Raw genomic sequence first — 18,660 nt, 5'->3', positions numbered from 1 at the left:
GTGAATGCTATCAACAAATTTATTGGATCTTTTAAAACTAAGCCTGGAGAAAGTAACTCCCTCTCATATTATTTTATTTATTTTAAAAATTAAAGTGTTACATCATTTCCCCTCCCTCCAACCCCTTCTCTATCCCCCCATCTTAAGTTTATCACCTCTTTTCTTTAATTATTATCTTCACACATACACATACAGATATAAATGAATAAATATATAAATACAACCCCTTGAGTAATTTAGTGTTGCTTTTTTGTATTATATGTTCTTAGGGCTGGGGGGTGATTAGTCCCGGGGAAGACTCAGTCCCTCCTCCCCCCATCTCAACTGTTTTTAGTTTTCTGTAGCTCTTCATCTAGGGATGAGGGCCATCCATTTGGGATGTTAATTGGTGTTGGAATTTTTCAGGTCTTGTTGATATTTCATGGGTGTGTCTCTCACTAATACGTGGGGCTTTTTTTTTTTTTTAGCCTTCTTCCTTTCTCTTGGCTTGTTATGGGCCAAATGTTTCTGGCCCTTTAAGATTCATGTGCTGTAATTCTAGTTCCAATGTGATATTAGAAGTGGGGCCTTTAGGAAGTGAGTAGGTCGCGAGGATAGAATCCTCATAAGTGGAATTGTGTTCTTTGAAGGAAGCACAGGAGAGCGCTCTAGGCCTCTTTTTGTGATGTGAAAGGGATGCTATTTGAAGGTAGTTGTCAGCAATCAGAAGTGAAGGCCCTCACCCAAACTTGAGCATGTTGGTAGCTTGGTCTGAGACTCCCAGTCTTCACATCTGTGAAAGGTAAGTTTCTTTTGCTTATAGGTCATGTGGTCCATGGTACTTTATTATGGTAGCCAGACTTTCCTGAGGCATTTATTTTTTTTCTCTGACCTCAGTCTCTTAGCAGAAGAAGGTAAAACTAGAAGCTAATGAATTCTTGCAAGGAATAAAAAACAAACAAACAAACAAACAAAAACACTAGCAATCTACAAACTTGACAGTGTTAAAAAAAACCACTATCAATCTACAAACTTGACGGCGTTGTAAATAAGGGTAGGGGTGTACAGGGTAGGGTATGAGGAATACAGGGTGTGTTTTGAACAGAATACAGAAGTGGGGCACCGAGGCAGGATCATGGACATTAGCCTGCAAAAGAGATTATGTATAAAACATGCCCAAGCCGTTCAACTTTGAAGACCCGCAGTCATTAATTTGTTAACAGAATTCTCTGACATGGATCATGTAACAGGTAGCAGGTTCTAGGGACGAGTAGTGGACTAAATGGACAAAGACTTGGCCTTCAGTGAACTTCATCCTAGTGGAGGCACCAATAAGTAAGTAAGGCTCACCATGTCAGAGGATCACAGTAATGCGGGCATGGTCTGGGAGGAGAAATGCTTCCCTTTTAAGGAGGGTGATAAATGAAGGCCTCCCTGAGACGTTAACAGCTACACAATAACCTCAAGGAATTTAGGAGCAAGGCTCAGGATATCTGAGAGCAGAATGTTTGGGACCAAAGTGAGCCAATTGTGTGAAGCCTGAGGACTGGCAGCTCGTCTGTAGAAGGGGGCGAAGGACAGAGAGGAGGAAGCAGGCAGTGCTTGAGGGTCCAGTTCCCACAAGTTCAGATAGGCTGTTTTTAAGAATTCTGGTGTTTTCTGTAGGTGATAGAGGGAGCGGAAGAAGGGTTTGTGGCGTGGAGCGACACAAGAGAATTTACATTTTAAAAGGAATCTTCTAGAAACTATTGTGTTGTGGGATATTTGTTTACACTGTGTGGAGATGTGCCATTGTGATTGGTTTAATAAAACGCTGAACTGCCAATCGCTAGGCAGGGGAGAATAGGCAGGACTTCCAGGGAGAAAGAGAGAAGTCTGGGAAGAAGAGAGGAAAGAGACGCCAGCAAGATGCAGAGCAAGTCAGACATATGGTACGGAGGAGAGGTAACCAAGCCACATGGCAAAATGTAGATTAATAAAAGCAGGCTAATTAAGTTACAAGAGCTATCTGGGAAATAGCCTAAACTAAAGGCCAAGCTTTCATAGTTAATATTAAGTCTCCGTGTTGCTATTGGGGAGCTGGTGGTCCCACAAAGGAAGGTCTACTACATTTGAGAAAGCTTGCTGCAGTGCTGGAGCATATAGTAGGCATGGCTGGGGTAGAAGGGGAAGCCAATTCCCTTTAAAACAATAGGACAATTGTTTTAATTCCAAAGGAGGTAACAGGGCCCCGACATAGTGGAAGTGGAGAGGAGTCCTTGAGAGATGGTGGACTTTATGTATTTTCTGAAGGACGATTCTCTATGACTTGCTATGGATTTGATTTGGAACCTGAAAGGAGACGAGTTAAAGACAATTCTACCTCTTAGTTGAACATCTATAAAGATGGAGCCATTCTCTACTGAGATGGGAAAGATTGGAAGGAGTAGACAAGCATGTGCCTGCATGCATGCCTGTGTGTGTGTGTGTGTGTGTGTGTGTGTGTGTGTGTGTGTGTGTGTATGTGTGTGTGTGTGTGTATGTGTGTGTGTTAGGAAGTCATCTGGGATCATGTCAGCTGGGGACTTGTTAGGGTTGAGTATGTGTAGCTTTAGATAGATGAGTGAGAGTTTTGGGGGGTAGTTGGGACCAGAGATAAAAATTTGGGAGCCAACAGAATATTAATATTTAAACACAAGACCAGGGATGATCTTTATGGGGTAAGTATAAATTAAGAAGGAAAGAAAGGGATCTAAGGACTGAGGCCTGAGGTGCCAAGGTTGGGTTGAGAGAACCAGAATGAGTGATCAATTAGGTGGGGAGGGACTTTTGTTCCAGAGAGGAGAGACATCTGATTTAGGAAGGAATAGAAAACAGTGAGTGCAGACCACATTTTGGGGGGATTTTGGTATAAAGTAGAATGGAGAAATAGGATGAGAGCCTGAGGGGAAAATGAGTCAAGAGAGAGATCTTTTTCTTTTTTAAAGATGGGAGAAATAACAGCAGAATACACTGCTGGGAATGATTGTACGGAGGAGAAAATGGATACTTTGAAGGAGGGGGCTAGAGCGAAGGTCTCGGTGAGCAGGTGGGCACTGGTGTAGGGACTGGATAAATATTTTCCAAATCTCCCTGGCTTGCTTTGATTCTTTATTTTCCTCAGAGTGGGCAGTAAGGAACCTGCTCTGAAAGGATGGAGACTCAGGTGCCTCCCTTGATGATTCTTTTACCATGGAGGCCCCCGACCATTTCCCGTTACCTCCAGCAGCTCCCTGGTGGCCACTGCACAAACCTCAGTCAAGTGAAGTCACACGGTGTTTATGTTGTAGGAGAGACAGTCTCCTGGCCACTGCCTCTCTCTGGGCCACTCCTACGTGAACACAGCTGGCACCTAACCTTCTAAGATACCTGTCCATGGGTGCAAGTCCTGCCGGAAGCATGTCCCTGCTTCTCCACTGGAGAAAATAAAGGCATCTCCTTTAAGGAAAGCTTCAGGGCTGGCGCGGACCCTTTTGTTCAACAGGAGAGCCAAGTCTGCTCACGGTGTCCGGAATTCCATACCATCCCTCCTGCCTGTGTGTTCCAATGCTGGCGCAAGATGTCCCTGTGTTCTCAGGAACACCCCCGCCCCGAATTCCTGGTTATGAAGCTGATCTGGCAGGCCCCTCCATGCCTTTTTTTCCTCATCTGTAAGATAAGGGTAATAATGGTCTATACCCCTCATGGCTGGTTTAGGAGTCAATCAGTCACGGTAACTTATTAGACTTATTAGGGCTGGAGAGATATCAGTGTACCCCTTTCTGCCCCTCTTTATTTCTGTCTTCTTTATTTCTCTCATTTTGTCATTTAATCAGATTCTCTCAGCAAATGTGACTTTAATTCTCTTGTGCTGGAAAGCCTTATCTCATCAGCTAGACGGGACACTTCTTATGGATGAGGCCACACCCTTTAACCTCTTAGTGTTCTATTAACTAGGAAGTGGCTACATTATCAAGACCTTAAATTCTTACTGGGACATTCTACTTGTTCAGCTTATTGAAGAAGTAAATCTTTTAGCTGTCCAGTGCAGAATCCTGCAAGTCCACTCTCCTACAGGCCTTATCTGGTCTGTGTGCAGCTCACCTCCAGCCCAGTCCAATTCCTGGACCACCCTCACTGCCCAGAGGCCTAGCAGCAACTCTCCTGTGGGCTCCCTTTCCTGGCATGGGCGCGCCAGAGCACCTGATCCAGCCCCATGCATGGCCTCAGCCGCTTGTCCTCTCTCAGGACCCGCCTTTCTCTTCCCTTCTGAGATCAGCTGCCAGTCTCCAAGATTTTTTTTTTGTTGCCTCCTTTCGTCTGTTTCCCAAAGCACCTGGGCTTTGAAGAGGCTGTTGAAAAGGAGTAGGTTATTATATATTTTTTTTTAATGAAAAAGTAGGCGGCTTCATAAGGAAAACTGGCAAGATCTAAGGTTATTTGCATTTCTCAAGGATAAAAAAATTTAAAACTTTTCTTTAAAAAAAAGAACTTTGAAATATGCTAAAAGACAAAATTCATCTATGCATCAAATGCCTGCTATAGACCAGGGCCCTTGAATTCAGCAGCTTTGGGTCCAGGCCAAGAAGGTCTCTGAACTAGACCTGCCTTGTGACTTGTGGGATTGTGTCGTAACTCATCCCTAATGTTTTCCTCTGTTTCAGAACATAATCAGGCCAAACAGCTTGTCTGTGTGCCTGTGGACGTGGCAGACACTTTGAGATGCTTTCGAGAGAGCCTGGAAAAGTCCAAGTATCATAACAGATCAGTCCGGCACAGCAGAAAGCTGCTCTCATTACTTATTGCACAGACACAAGGTAAAGGTGTATTCTGTCCCTTGATCTGGACTTACACAGGGAACCATCCTGCAGAATGTTCTGGCCTCACAATCTTCTCGTGGCAACATGCTTCTCCCCTGGCAGCCTTTCCCATGTTGTCTAGAAGATTTTATCATCTCTCTTACACTTTACTCCAACTAAGACACCCGACCTGCCTTTAAACTTTCTGCTCAGCTAGCGAGCTTCCTGGAATATGGGAGGCATAAAGCAAAATGGTGTCTATTAAAGTTTTGGTTCTGTGCCTCGGAGTTCTTGGGGCTTTCCTGGCAGGTGTAGAACTCTGATAACCATCCTTTGAGAGACGGCTGACTCATCCCAAGTTAAGCAGAACCTTTCACCAGGTGCCACTTATCAGTCTCAAAGAAATAGATGGACTTAAAAATACGCATCCTTAAAATGTCTTCTACAGGGACTGGGAGAGGGAGGAAGAAAGAGCGGCAGGGTGTATGTGGCATGAAGGCAGAAGGGAGTCTTTGGAGGGGAGGAAGGGGGCCAGCGAAAGGAACAAGGGAGGACCTTTAGGAGGGGTGAGGAAAGACGAGGTATGGATGCTGGGGATAATTCAGAGGGTAAAATGCTTGTCATACGAGTATCGAGACCTGGGCTTCTTCATCTCTTGAGTCCTTGTAGAACAAAGCCCGCTCAACGCCACAGTTGAGTCAGTGGTTCCCTGGGGCTTGCTCATGGGCCAGCCAGCCTAGCTTCATTGACAAGCTCTGGGGAGTATACTAAATTAACTCTCCCTATCGTATTTACACCTTCCAATGTCTAGATACGTTATTGGTGCATGAAGACATGAGTTACAAAATCAAGGGAAACTCCTCAGAACGGTTCTCCCAGCTCACCCCGAGGCTCACCCGATACTGGAACATTCTCAGTAGTTCATCCCTAGTCCTCAGGTTGTGGACTGCAGCCCCCCTGGATCACAGCTTCTCCCTTGGCTCCCCCACATTGCTTCCCTGGCCCATTTTTTTTCCCTGTGTTCTCTGATCTTCTAACAAGATAGATTTTTCTCCATGCCTTTCTTCCTGTCTCAGGTCAGAGCTACAAACATGTTGCTTTTCTCCAAGAGCTTTCTGTCCCAGAGGTGAACTAAAATCTTAACTATAGGGAACTGTTTTTCAGAAGGCATTCTCAAGTCCTCTGACGCCCCCCAGCTTGCAAAAGAGGCAGAGTAGTAGCTCAGCTTTAGCCTGTCTGTCTGTCCTTTTGTGGTGTCTTTGTCTGTCTGTCCTTCTGTAGTGTCTTAGTCTGTCTGTCTGTCCTTCTGTAGTGCCTTAGCCTGGCTGCCTGTCTTTCTGTAGTGTCTTAGTCTGTCTGCCTGTCCTTCTGTAGTATCTTAGTCTGTCTGTCTGTCCTTCTGTAGTGCCTTAGTCTGTCTGCCTGTCCTTCTGAGGTGTCTTAGTCTGTCTGCCTGTCCTTCTGTAGTGTCTTAGTCTGTCTACCTGTCCTTCTGTAGTGTCTTAGTCTGTCTGTCTGTCCTTCTGTAGTGCCTTAGTCTGTCTGCCTGTCCTTCTGTAGTGTCTTAGTCTGTCTGTCTGTCCTTCTGTAGTGCCTTAGCCTGTCTGCCTGTCCTTCTGTAGTGTCTTAGTCTGTCTGCCTGTCCTTCTGTAGTGCCTTAATCTGTCTGCCTGTCCTTCTGAGGTGTCTTAGTCTGTCTGCCTGTCCTTCTGTAGTGTCTTAGTCTGTCTGCCTGTCCTTCTGTAGTGCCTTAGTCTGTCTGCCTGTCCTTCTGTAGTGCATTAGCCTGTCTGCCTGTCCTTCTGAGGTGTCTTAGTCTGTCTGCCTGTCCTTCCGTAGTATCTTAGCCTGTCTGCCTGTCCTTCTGTAGTGTCTTAGTCTGGATGGTCGCCCCTCGGTAGTGCTTTTCCTGAAACATGAAAGTACAGAGCCCATCCACTTGAACAGCTGCAGACTCCAGTATAAATCCTGGACCCCAGGGCTAAGAAAACTGCATCCCCTGACTGTGGAAAAGCCAATGTCTATACCAAAGCCTGTCCTCTCCTCTCCCTTGGCGTTCCTTTACCTTTCTGTCTCTTCCCTCTTTCTCTACTTAATGTTTTCCATGTTCCACCCACACTTTCAGGAGACAGAGGAGGGGCCAACAACCCGCAGTTCTCCTCGGGAAAGGTGGACTTCTGCCTGGGAACAGAAGAGATGCACATGCCGATACCCCCTGACCTTTCTCAGGAAAACTTCCGAGTTTTCAGCTCCGTGGAGAAAAGCAAACTTCCCTATTCCCAGCTGGGGCTGGTGATTTCTTCCCATTACCAGACCATCGGTAAGGCGAACCCGTTACCAAACTGTCAGTGTGGCCCTCGGTCTTAGCCTGAGATCGCCTCTGGTCCTGAAAGCAGGATTTTCACCTTCGAAAGTAGGACGGGGGCTGTAGAGACGAGATGCTCAGCCCGTAAAAGTGCTGGGTGCACAAGAGTGGAGACTTTAGTTCGGTCCTCAGGACCCATGTCAAGGCGGAGGAGAGAACCGATTCCACCCAGCTGTCCTCTTGTCCTTCACATGTGTGCTGTGGGATGTGCCCACCTGCACCCCCCCAACACTAATACGTGAATTTAAAAAATTTAAGAATGATGAAAGAACTTGAATGTACGGTCCGTTCATCACAATCTTTTAGGCTATGATAGAACATTCTAGAGATAGAAGATGCCTCTGGCCTCCTGCTGTTACTCGCCTGGCTATGACCACTGTAAGACTGTAGGCCCCTCCTCTGCCCAGTTCTCTTGGTGGAACTGTGAGCCTCTCATGAGTATGGTGACATTGGCATAGATAACCTCATTCTTCACATCTTTCTCTTAGATGTGGCTTTTCTAAAAAACCCAATAGTGTGTTCTTCACCCACATTATATGCCCAGGGACAAACCCCTTTGCAACAGACATCATATAACTCTCCCTTTACTTCCTAAAATAAAATCTGTAATTCATATGTTGTTTGGGATACGTGATTTCTGAATATTCAGTACAGAGCTGTAAAGATAAAATAAGGAGGAATACAAGCTTACTCTATAATTAGATTCTATGGTTTAATATATAAATGAGAAAGCACATCAGGCAGCTGCTAACCATCTCAAGTGAGGAATCACCAGGATGATGGGTGTAGATTCACCCAGGTGTGCTGTATTGGTGAATCAAGTTCTGAACAAAACCAAACACTGCAGTGGTGATATTTCTGGAAAATCCAGGGTGATTAGAAATACGACAAAAATATTCTTAAAAAAAAAACAAACCACCCATAAAACAAAGTTAGATATTGGCCTTCATGAACAGGGGTCTTACTTTTCTTGGTCACTGTGGGGCAAGTTTCTGCAGAGCATCCTGCCTCTCTGCTGGTTACCTGCAGCGTTCCAGGTGATGCTGCCTCGTGGCAGCTCACAGGTCTCAGAAATGCCCTCTAGGAGAGGGGGCTGCCCCGCTTAGAAATTCCTGCCTTGTCGGTTCGTTTCTTCTGGTTAGACAAGCCTAATTACCTATGCATTTATTAGGAAGGCAAAAAGTGCATGATAAAAAATATTCCCCACCACCCTGCGTCTAGGTGAAAGGAAAAATCCTATGTGCTAGGATCTTGTCAGCTCTCTGCTGAAAACCAACTCTTGGGACCTTCCTGTCTGTGACAGTCTGATAGCCACCTCTCCAAGTGGCATTCTGGGGCCTCTAGAACTTAGGCACTGCCTCCCTCGCGAGGGTCCCAGTGCACTCACTCTCTTTAGAAAGTCAAACCCCAGCCACCCCTCCTCCTCATAGCTGTAGCCTCCCCCCACTCCTCCCTCAGTCTCGTCAACCAGCTCTGCCTGCACGGCTTCACTGCGCTTCCTCCATGGAGCCTCTGTGTTTCTGGGGCATTAGACTCAATCTCCCGTTCTCCGGTGTTCAAACAGAACCTCGTTTGCTCTCTCTCTGGGTATATATAGTGTGTGACATTTGAAAACACTATTAACTCGAAGCTTTTCTCACTGCCATCTACACAGTTAAGAAATAATGCGGGTGAAAATATTCTTGCAAATATAAAGGAAATATTTCCCTTTGGGCTGACATTTGTTCTTGGACTTGATTAAAAATACAGATGTTCTCCAAGCCAGCAACCAAAGGAGCCTTAAAGTCCAGGTGTTGCATGCACTCGGAAATCTCTTCATCTTCGCCGAGAAGAAAAGGTAGTGCTTTCTTAGCAAAGTTAGCAAAGACACAAATTGTTTGTTTGATTTCTTTTTTAATTAGGAAAAATATTTTCTTCCATAAGTGCTAGTTCTACAATAATATTGCATGGAATCGCTTTGTTCGTCACATGACCTGAGACAGATGCTAAAGGGGACAAAACCCTGTGGTTTTATCCTCTAATATTTCCAGTGGCCGCATCTTCGGGCTGCTTGCTTTCCCTCTTGGTGGGGAAGGGGGGTGGGGGCTGCTTTCATTACTGGCCTCAGAGGACACCCCACTCACTGCTTGCTCTGTTTCCCTCTCAGGGCCGCTTTTAAGTGCTGGTGTCAAGCTCTTGATGACATATTCAGAAAGCCAGATGCGCTGCACACCTGGAAGGAATTCGGCACCACCCCCCTCCGCAGTGCCACCAACAGCTGCTCCCCTCCTGATTTCAAAGACTACAGTGAAGAGTTTCTATCAAAGCTGGGCATTTGGGGGTGTTTACAAGGGGCAGTGATCGCAGCAAAGATAGCGCAGTGAGTGTGGGCATGGGATGGGTCCTGTGCCGGCCACGCCCACCTCCGCCTCCTCGGTGGTCACGCCCACCTACAGGGCAATGCAATTCCGTGCCGTGATATTTTCACTTACGACTGTCCTCTCCTCCCGTGGCATTTCTGCCCCCAGGAGATGAGTCCCACCTGAGCACAGACCTTTTCTTTCTCTATTCATGCATCATCCCGAGTGTCTGGTGTGGAGTTGGCTTTCAGTAGTGCGTACATAATGAATGGGTGCAGGGAGTCATTGGTGTGAGGCAGGAGGATAGCTAACATGCAGGCTGGCTACCCAGGCCAGGTTTGAGAGCATCCCAGGAACCCCGCGTCCTCAGGGGGTTATCTGTCCTCTGAGATTCAGCATCCTCGTGTAAAGACTTTTTGGGGAGACTCACACAACCCACCGGACTAGCGAGCTTGATTTGCCACAACAGTAGCGTGGACTGGTGGCCTCAAGCTACAGACATTTGTCATATTACAGAGTTAGAGGCTGGATGCCTGGGATTGACATGTTGGCTGATGCCCTTCTGAGACCTCTCTTATGGCTTGTAGGTGGTCACATTTCTCTGCGTTTTCACACGGTGTTCTCTCTGACTCTGCCTGTATTTAAATCTTCTCTCCTTCGGAGGACACAAATCATGTTGGACTACGGTCCATCCCTGACCCATGCCATCATTGTCATCGAGTGTCCCTTTAAAGACCCCGTCTCCAGGGTGCTCATGTTCTGAGGTTACTGGAAGTTATACCACAGCACACCTCCCAGTCTATCACACAGTAGCATTTGTTCCTTACCATGGCCGTAACAAGTTGCTACAGTTTTTGTTTTTGTTTTTAAAGCAAAACAAATTTCTGTTGCTTTGTGGTGCTAAGGATTAACCCAGGGCTCCTCACATGCTACGCAAGCACTGACCACTAAGCGACAGCCCCAACCTCTGTACACATTTATCATCTTACAGTTAGGAAGTTCAAACGTCCGGAAGTCAAGGTGTTGTGGGGTTATGCCTCCTCCACAAACAGTAGCGCCGAGTCTCTTCCCTGGACCTTTGCTGCTTTAGGATCTGCTTTTGCTCCGTGGCTCACAGACCCTCCTGAAGTTTTAACATCGGCCGTCTACTAATACCTGGCTCTCTTCCCACCATTTCTGCCCCCCGCCCCCAAAGCTTTCTCTGACCTTTACTTCCATCCTTGCATTTCTGCTCCTCGGGCCTTCTGGTCCTTCTCTCACAAGTACCACTGTGGCTCCACTGGACCAGTGAGGACAAAGGCAGATATTCACCCCATCTCAAGGTCTTTAATCTAATTGCATCTGCATTGTCTCTTGCCATAAAAGGTAATGTTTTCCCAGGTTCTTGGGATTAGGGTCCAAGTGTCTTTTGGGCTGCGATTCAGCCTGCCACACATAAATGTCTATCACAATGCTTTGTGTACAGTTAACATCTCACACAATAACTAGGAAATTCCAAAAGTCCGGAGTAGGAGAGGTACCATTTCTCCAGTCACTTCTTTAGTTCACCTGTAGGGCATGCTAAAGAAAAGTCCACACTGTATTTTGAATTACATGGCATATTAAATAACAAAACTTCTTTTAGCTTTCACAAAATTGGCACTTTTGGAAGCAGAGGAAGTAATGTAGTTCTGTAAAAGTATTAAACATGAAAGAACATCTGTCAGTTTTGACTTTGTGCCCCTGGGAAGGAACTTATCCTCGGACTAAAGTCAAACAGATGCATATACACACATTCAAACACACATGCTCGTGAACACGCACACATCTACACCTACAGCAGACTTAGGACTTGGTAAAGCATGGAGTGAGACCTAGAAAAGAGAGAGAGGAAGATTGGCACACGGGAAGAGACAATCATTGCTGAGGGCACCTCAGCTTGGAGCCTCTGAAATTATTACCTAGTGATTTCAAGCAAGAAAGTCATTTCCTGTTCCTAGCTGTAAGTCTCCCAGAGGAGACTGAGGCCACAGGGACTATCTAATCTCATATTCTCAGAGCAGAGGACACTGTTGAGTGCACAGTCCGACCTCTGGCACCCACACAGATGACCTCAGATGGACTGTATTGTCCCTACAGCCCAGCCAGCTGCCTGGTTTTATTCATCTAAGTAAGATTTAAGAGGAGGTAATTTGGTTTATAGCTGCAATGGCAGGTTGCAAGTGTCACATAAAGAAAACACAAACTCCTCCAAGGGACATAAGAGGAAATAGTCATAGTGGAGAGGCATGATTTTCATTTTGGCTGGAAAGGCTTAATATGGTGAATGGTAACACACCATATGGCCCCAGCCTTTGAGGGCGATTACTCAACCACACTCACCTAAAACCTTCTTATTCCTCTTTTTTTTTGGCCAAAAAATTTGACAATTCTAGGGATTTACATGGTGGAATTAATAAAATAAGCACTCATAATTTTACTTACATTTATCTTAGCAGTGGCAGAAAAAAACAAGTTGAAGTTGAGATGTTTAAATAGGATACATCCACACACTAAAACACTATAGTTCTTTAAAGTAACGATGTTAAGTCCATGAATAGAAAAGTGGCCTATGTAATACGTATTGAGTCTATAGTGTCTATGGTATAATTTTAATCTTAGTATGAACATGTTTTTGTTTCTGTGTGTGTGATGATAAGAGAAAAAGTCTAGAAGAAAATCAACTGAAACGTTTCCAGTGGTAGGATCTAGGGTAATTTTTCATCTTCTTCTTTACTTTTCCTTAAGCTTTCTTGCATGTTTTTGTCCCCTAATGTTTCCTGGGTTCTAGATACACTTTCAAATACATGCATATCCAAACTGTGGGATGTTGTCTACTAATTGGTTTTTCTTATCATTATTTAGGTTTATTAAGACCGCAAATGTTAAGAAGAGAATCAACGCTTGCATCCTGTCTGCACTGCTTTTTCAGGTAACGGCTTACGTATGTTTCCTGGGAGTGAGAAAGCCATTCATGTGATCATAAACAGATGTGGTTTATCCAGAGCATAAAAACTGCAGGTAGGAGAATAGCGTGAGCTCTACTGAAACCCGCAAGCTGATCTTTCCTGTGTTGGCGGCAAGGGGCTGGCACCTTCCTTCCCTGCTAACAGGGAACCGTCACATTTCTGTCTCCTTTTTCCTCTAATGGACACAGTTTTATACACAGGGAAACTGAGTTTCCTGTGTTTAGTAGGATACCTTCTGGTTACCAGTATAGCGCCAGTCTGCCTGACTCACATGGTTGCCAGGGCTTCCCTCATCTCTGTTAAATAAGGTTGTGCTCGGCTCCATGGGAGAGTACCGAAAAGTACAGGCCAGTGATAAAGCGATCTAGGGCCACAGGAGTGTTTGTGTTCCTCAGGATGTCTCACTAAAGAAGAAAGATACTTTCACCTGGAACATGAGACATCAGAGGGTCGGGATATAACCAGGGCCTTTGCAGTCTGCCAGAGGTCCTCTTGGTGCTGATGGACGGAGAGATGCCCTTGCTGTGTGCGTCACAGTCAACGGATGGCTTCTAGAATCTGGATAGATAGCTTCTTTGGGAAAGACTTCTTCAAATTGGAGGCCAGACTTTACACTTTCCTCACAGTCCAGTATGTGTGCTTGAAAGGGAAGCGAGAGGCGTGAAGAGCGGTGGGATTGACGGCCTGGCTCTGACCCCCATGCCGCAGCCTTAGCTGCCTGTTTGGTTCCTTGCTTAGACATTTATGCTCTAGAAAGTGTACAATTAAAAATGGTTAACTTTTTGTTTAGTGTGATATTAAATATTACTATATTAGTAATGCCACACCTCAAATAAACATGAGCCTCTGAGCTTTATTTTAGAAACTGGTTAATTTTTTAATTAGTTTAAAATTTTTATCATTTTCCTCACCTCTCTTTCTTAGCGCCAATCTCTCCCAAATTACACCCTCCTGCACCCCTCTTAAATTCACGGCTTCTTCTTATTTCATTGTTATTGTTACACATATATGCCCAAACATATGACTATAGCCTACTAAATCCCTTTAGTGTTATTTGTATGTATGTGGTTTCAAGACTGACCACTCGGTTTTGGGTAACAAATCAGATTTATCATAACAAATTGGACTCATCCTTGGGGAAGACAGTTTCTCCCAGTCTCAGCATTTCTTAGCTGCCTGTAGTTCTTTGTGTACAGGCGGGATCCTGGGAGATTTCCTCCATCCATGTTAGCGTGTCTGTTGGTGCTGTTCTCACTCTGGTCCTGTTGGGCAGCCTGTTCAGGTATCACGGGTGTTGCTTCCCTGTCATTTCCAGGGATGCGATCTCCCAGCGGTGCTCCTGGTACTCTGGCTCTCACAATCTTTCTGTCCCAGTCTTCCTCAATGTTCCTCAGTCTTCTGAGCAGGGGTTGTGTTGTAGATGTAGCCATCGGCACCCTATGATCAGGTGTTATCTGCATTTTGACAAGTTGTGGTCTCTGTCGGTCTGAGAGCTACACTCCTCTATGGGTATGAGGATAAAGATAATGCTTAGGAATGATGCTGACATAGTAACATGGCAGTAGTAGGTTCTCCTCTAAGAGAATGACCTCACCAGCTCTGAGTATTTGACTAGGTTTCCAGCACCAGGCATAACTTTGATTTTCCTCTTCTTGAGCAGGCCTTAAGTACAATTAAGGGAACCGTTGGTTACAGCCAAGATAGAAATGCCACTATTCCACCCTTGAGTGTATTGTGCCATGCTGGTCATTATTGTAGTTTGTGTCATAGCCAGGTAGGAATGTTGGTTGCTTACCTCCCTTGGAAGCCTTCATGGCATGTTCCAGTACTATAACAGCTAGTCCTCAGGGAGGGGGAGAAGCCAGCTGATTTTAAAAGTGGTTTTACAAAGCAAAGGAAGAGACATTAAAATTTCTAACAGCTGTATTCATCTTTGAAAATTGGATGCCTTATAATGTTAATAAGTGATCCAATTGAAAAATCTTCCTGGATAATATGCATTAAAATAATTTCATAATGTTTTGTCTTCAACAACTGGTTACATATTAAAATAATCAAATAAATACGTCCAAATATAAAATTTGGTTTTATAAATAGGTCTTGCTTTCCTAACATGTTGCATACTGCTGGTCTCTGAATTACATAAGAGATACTGGTTTAGAATCTCCTCTGCCTGGTTGAACTTCAAGTCTATCTTCCCAATCTATAACTTGACATACTCAAATATCATAGTGCTGTGAGTTAAATAGATATGACTTGGAGTCTTTTTATTCTATCATTAACTGTGTAAACTCATATAAGTTAATTGTTTAAGCCTCTTACTGGTACCACTTGTGAAATAACAATCCTTTGTTCTAAGAGTAGGTTAGTTGAGAATTAAGTGAGATAATATTTGTACAGAATTTACCAGAAGCAGCCAACACAGGCCTCACCAAATGATAATATAGTGATATTTTCTCTGAAAACAGTAAGTATACTATTATAATGGAATTTATAAAGCCCACCTGGAGTGAAAACAGCGTTTGGAATCCATAATGACAATAATATTAATAAGCACCGTTTATTGTGACGTGCAGTACACAGAGCACACACAAAACCCCTCAGGAAGTGGTGCAGGCACCTGTTTTCACTCGCTCATTTCATCGGTGCAGGTGAGACCGTGGCTCTTCATTTCACCACTTTTCATTTTTCCAGAGTCTGCTTCGTACTACACTCCCACATCCCAAAGCTGAACGTAGCTATGCTCAGTACGAAATCACTCAGCTCCTCCCAGGCATCGAACTCTTCACGGATAAATTCAGGGCTGACATCTCCAGTGTTGTTGCAACTCTATACTACGTCATCCGTGAACTGCACTACGCTAAGTACAACCTCACAGTGAGTGGTTTGTAAAATCAACAACGCTTTTTGGTTTTTCGAGTCAGGGTTTCTCTGTGTAGCTTTGTGCCTTTTCCTGGAACTCACAGAGATCCGCCTGGCTCTGCCTCCTGAGTGCTGGGATTAAAGGTGTGTGCCACCACCGCCCAGCCAACAACGCTTTTTTAATGTTGTTAGTATCATGAATTACCTTCCATGCAATAATGTTGTTTATTATGACATCTTTATAATGTGTTTTGATCATATTCATCTCCCACATTAGTGCCTCTTATCTCCTACTCTCTGGGATCCTCTCTTCCCAGCTAGATCCTCTCAACCCCTTATAGTTTTATGGTTTTTTGTTTGTTTGTTTGTTTTGTTTTTTGATGATTCAATGAGTTCTATTAGGGTCGCTTACAGGAACAGTGGTGAGAGGTGATTTATAGGAGTGGGGGAACCTTAACAGTGTTTACATGGCCGAAGGAAATGTCCCTACCCTACCCCTAACCATCATTTGATCCTTAAGGTCTTGTGAGACTCTCCTGTCCTAGCTCCCCCTAGCTGCCTATAAATCCTCAGGAGAAGTGAGGCATCATGAGTCTCTTCCCATGCCATGACAAGCTGTTGCTGGGTTGAATTGTGTGCACGTTTATACAGGTAATCGTAGCTGCTGTGTGTTAAGAGTGCCTTGGCCACCTCATGCCCAGAAGATAATATTCCATAACCCTCTACCCTGTCCTGTGACTCTTACTTTCTTTCTGTCCTCTCCTCCATAAGGGTCTCTGAACTCTGGAGGAGACAGATGGCCTAAGTCTTGAGCTGTCGTTTTTCCTCAAGACTTTGACCGGTGATAAGTCTCTGCAGTTACCTTTGCTCTCTGCAAAAAGAAGGTTGGCTTCTTTAACCGAAGCTGACAGCAGCACTAAGGGATGAGGATAAATACAATTATTTAGAAGACAATTAGATGGGCACACCATGTCCGTTTAGCAAACCCAACAGTAGCTTCCCTGCTCAGGCCTCGACTCTACTGTCACAGGCTTCTGACCAGGTTTTGAGTACCAAATGTGAATCCCTTCCTGTGTCTCAATTCCGAGTAGAAAGCGGTTCGTCACCCCTATAACAGGGCCGCCACTATTATACCACCAACAAATCTTTTACGGTAGGTCAGTTGTGTAGCATGCGGTCCATGGCTGAGTAAGACTGTTGACAGTTCTCTCCTAGCCTCTGGCCTGGCAGCTTCTGGTACTCTAAGGGACAGGCAGCAAGGAGGAAGCTTCATTTCATCTCCAGCTTGATTCCTCTGTTGCTAGGACCACCACATATGGTATCTTAATCAACAGGGTCTCACCATCTACTTCTGGTGGGCAACCATTGTAATGAAATCCGCCTGTGTTGCTCTGGGGGCCGTAGGGAGCCCTCTGTAGACTCCTAGGTCGGTAGCCTTCTCCTGCTCTAGGATTGACATTTAGTCACCTGTGTCGTCCGGAAGAGCTTTGTCTGCCCACATAGGCCACCTCCATTAAAAATCGTTTATTATTGCTTTTTAAATTAGTTTACCAAGTGTCATGCTTTCTTGTGGATTTTTCATACAATCTTAATTATATTTGATCCTTCTCCTCCCCTCCCGAATCTTTCTCTTCTCCTTACCGGCTTTACACTTTTTACCTGAATCTTCCCCCTTCAGCTTTATATCACATGTGTTCTACTTCCCCTGCTTTTTTTTATTTTATTTTATTTTTATTTTTTGGTTTTTCAAGACAGGGTTTCTCTGTGTAGCTTTGAGCCTTTCCTGGAACTCGCTTTGTAGACCAGGCTGGCCTCGAACTCCCAGAGATCGGCCTGCCTCTGCTTCCTGAGTGCACGCCTTTAATTTCCCTGCTTTTAAAAGCCTCTTAATTCACTGTGATATATTTCCTGACTTACTGTTCACTTTCCAAATTTCACTGGCATGTATTTAGTTAGTTCTACTACAACTTGTAAACTGTGCATGCTCCAGATTCTTCCCTGTACTTCTAAAACTGTGTTCATCGTAGACTCTCGTTGACATTTTTATTTGCATTACATACCTATTGGATTATTGTCTTTTTTCTTACTCCCTTCCTTCTTCTTTCTCTCATGACATTTGCTGAGATCAACTGGAATGCCTCGCTGATGCCGAACAGGAATCAGAGGCATTTAAGACTCACGGAGTGAAGGCACAGTCCTTGTCAATATCCAAACCTCGAGATGAGTTTAGCTTCCGTCACATTCTGACTCTTCTCTGTCAAAGATGCGCTGAAGAGCAGCAAACTCTAACAGTGAGATAAAAGGCGGCCAGTGATTCCTCACTGTCTCCAGAACCCCAAAGTCTGAATACAGCTCGTCAAAGTGTGTATCACAAACCTGAAGCTGAATGCACTTAAAAATAAATTAATATGCTCTAGACACTGGCCGCTTTTATTTTCCCTGCTTCATCTCTTCTTTTTTTCTTGTATGCTCTTCTGTCTATTTTTGAAATGTCTACTCCCTTTCACGTTTGCTTTTGGTAGCAATTCTTCCTCCTTTTCTGCCTCTTCCAGATCTTCAACAGCTTCCCTGTCTCCTCTTTTTCATATACACGTTTTCTATTCTCATGGTGTACTCGTTCTCCTCGATCCAGCTCTCTTCTTATATTAAAAATATTTATCGCCATGGATATAAGTTGTTAAATTATAAAACGGTGCAGTAAAGTGAAGAGGGTGATGAGTGCGTCCAACACTGGGCAGATTTGGCAAGGAATTGTTTACTAAAAAAAGAAAAAACCTAATCGAATAATACTCTGCTTCCTGTCGCGCAGTTCACTTCTGGATTGGGACATGCTTCCATCCCATGGGGAAACCCTAGCTGCCTCCCCATATTCATATATAATAGATAGCACTGTGCTCAAAAAGAAATGAGACTTTTTTCCCTCTAAAGCTTCAGAAATTGAGATTTTTTTTCCCTGAATAATTGAGCAACTGCAGCAATAAAATTGTGTGTTTTTATTTCTCATTAAAGAAAAGAAACTAAATCTCAAAGGTAATTGCTCTTGGTGTTTAGTGCTGCATTAATTGTAGAAAGGGTTTTGTTTTACATTTGCAGTGCATAATTGTAGAAAAGTGTATCACGTTCAAAGTCATTTAAAACCAATTCCAATCTTGTACAAATGTGATTGCTTCTAACTGACCCGCCATTAGATATCTCCCCCAACCAGACAGAAGCAGTGAGCAGTTTCTGTTTTATGTTACATTAACCTCGAGAAGAAACCACTTGGCAAATGAGACGCCTGTAAAATACAAAAATTTGCTCTGAGACAATCCTATGACTCATCCAGGTCGGCT

At 44.4% G+C, this 18,660-nt stretch overlaps 1 protein-coding gene across 1 annotated transcript in view; it reads left to right on the top strand.

The window, feature by feature from the left end:
- The window catches only part of Cfap54 (cilia and flagella associated protein 54), a 297,311-nt gene that overhangs the window by 143,504 nt on the left and 135,147 nt on the right, over nt 1-18,660 (top strand). Inside the window, exons 40-45 of the mRNA XM_042263184.2 lie at nt 4,641-4,793; nt 6,901-7,095; nt 8,890-8,977; nt 9,287-9,499; nt 12,363-12,429; nt 15,161-15,343. Coding sequence (XP_042119118.2) covers nt 4,641-4,793; nt 6,901-7,095; nt 8,890-8,977; nt 9,287-9,499; nt 12,363-12,429; nt 15,161-15,343 — 899 coding nt within the window. The remainder of the gene's footprint in view (nt 1-4,640; nt 4,794-6,900; nt 7,096-8,889; nt 8,978-9,286; nt 9,500-12,362; nt 12,430-15,160; nt 15,344-18,660) is intronic.

The sequence above is a fragment of the Peromyscus maniculatus genome, chromosome 18, assembly GCF_049852395.1.
Source record: "Peromyscus maniculatus bairdii isolate BWxNUB_F1_BW_parent chromosome 18, HU_Pman_BW_mat_3.1, whole genome shotgun sequence".
In the NCBI taxonomy this organism is placed as follows: Eukaryota; Metazoa; Chordata; class Mammalia; order Rodentia; family Cricetidae; genus Peromyscus; species Peromyscus maniculatus.
Note: the sequence above shows the minus strand (reverse complement) of the source record. Positions and strands in the feature narration are given on the sequence as shown.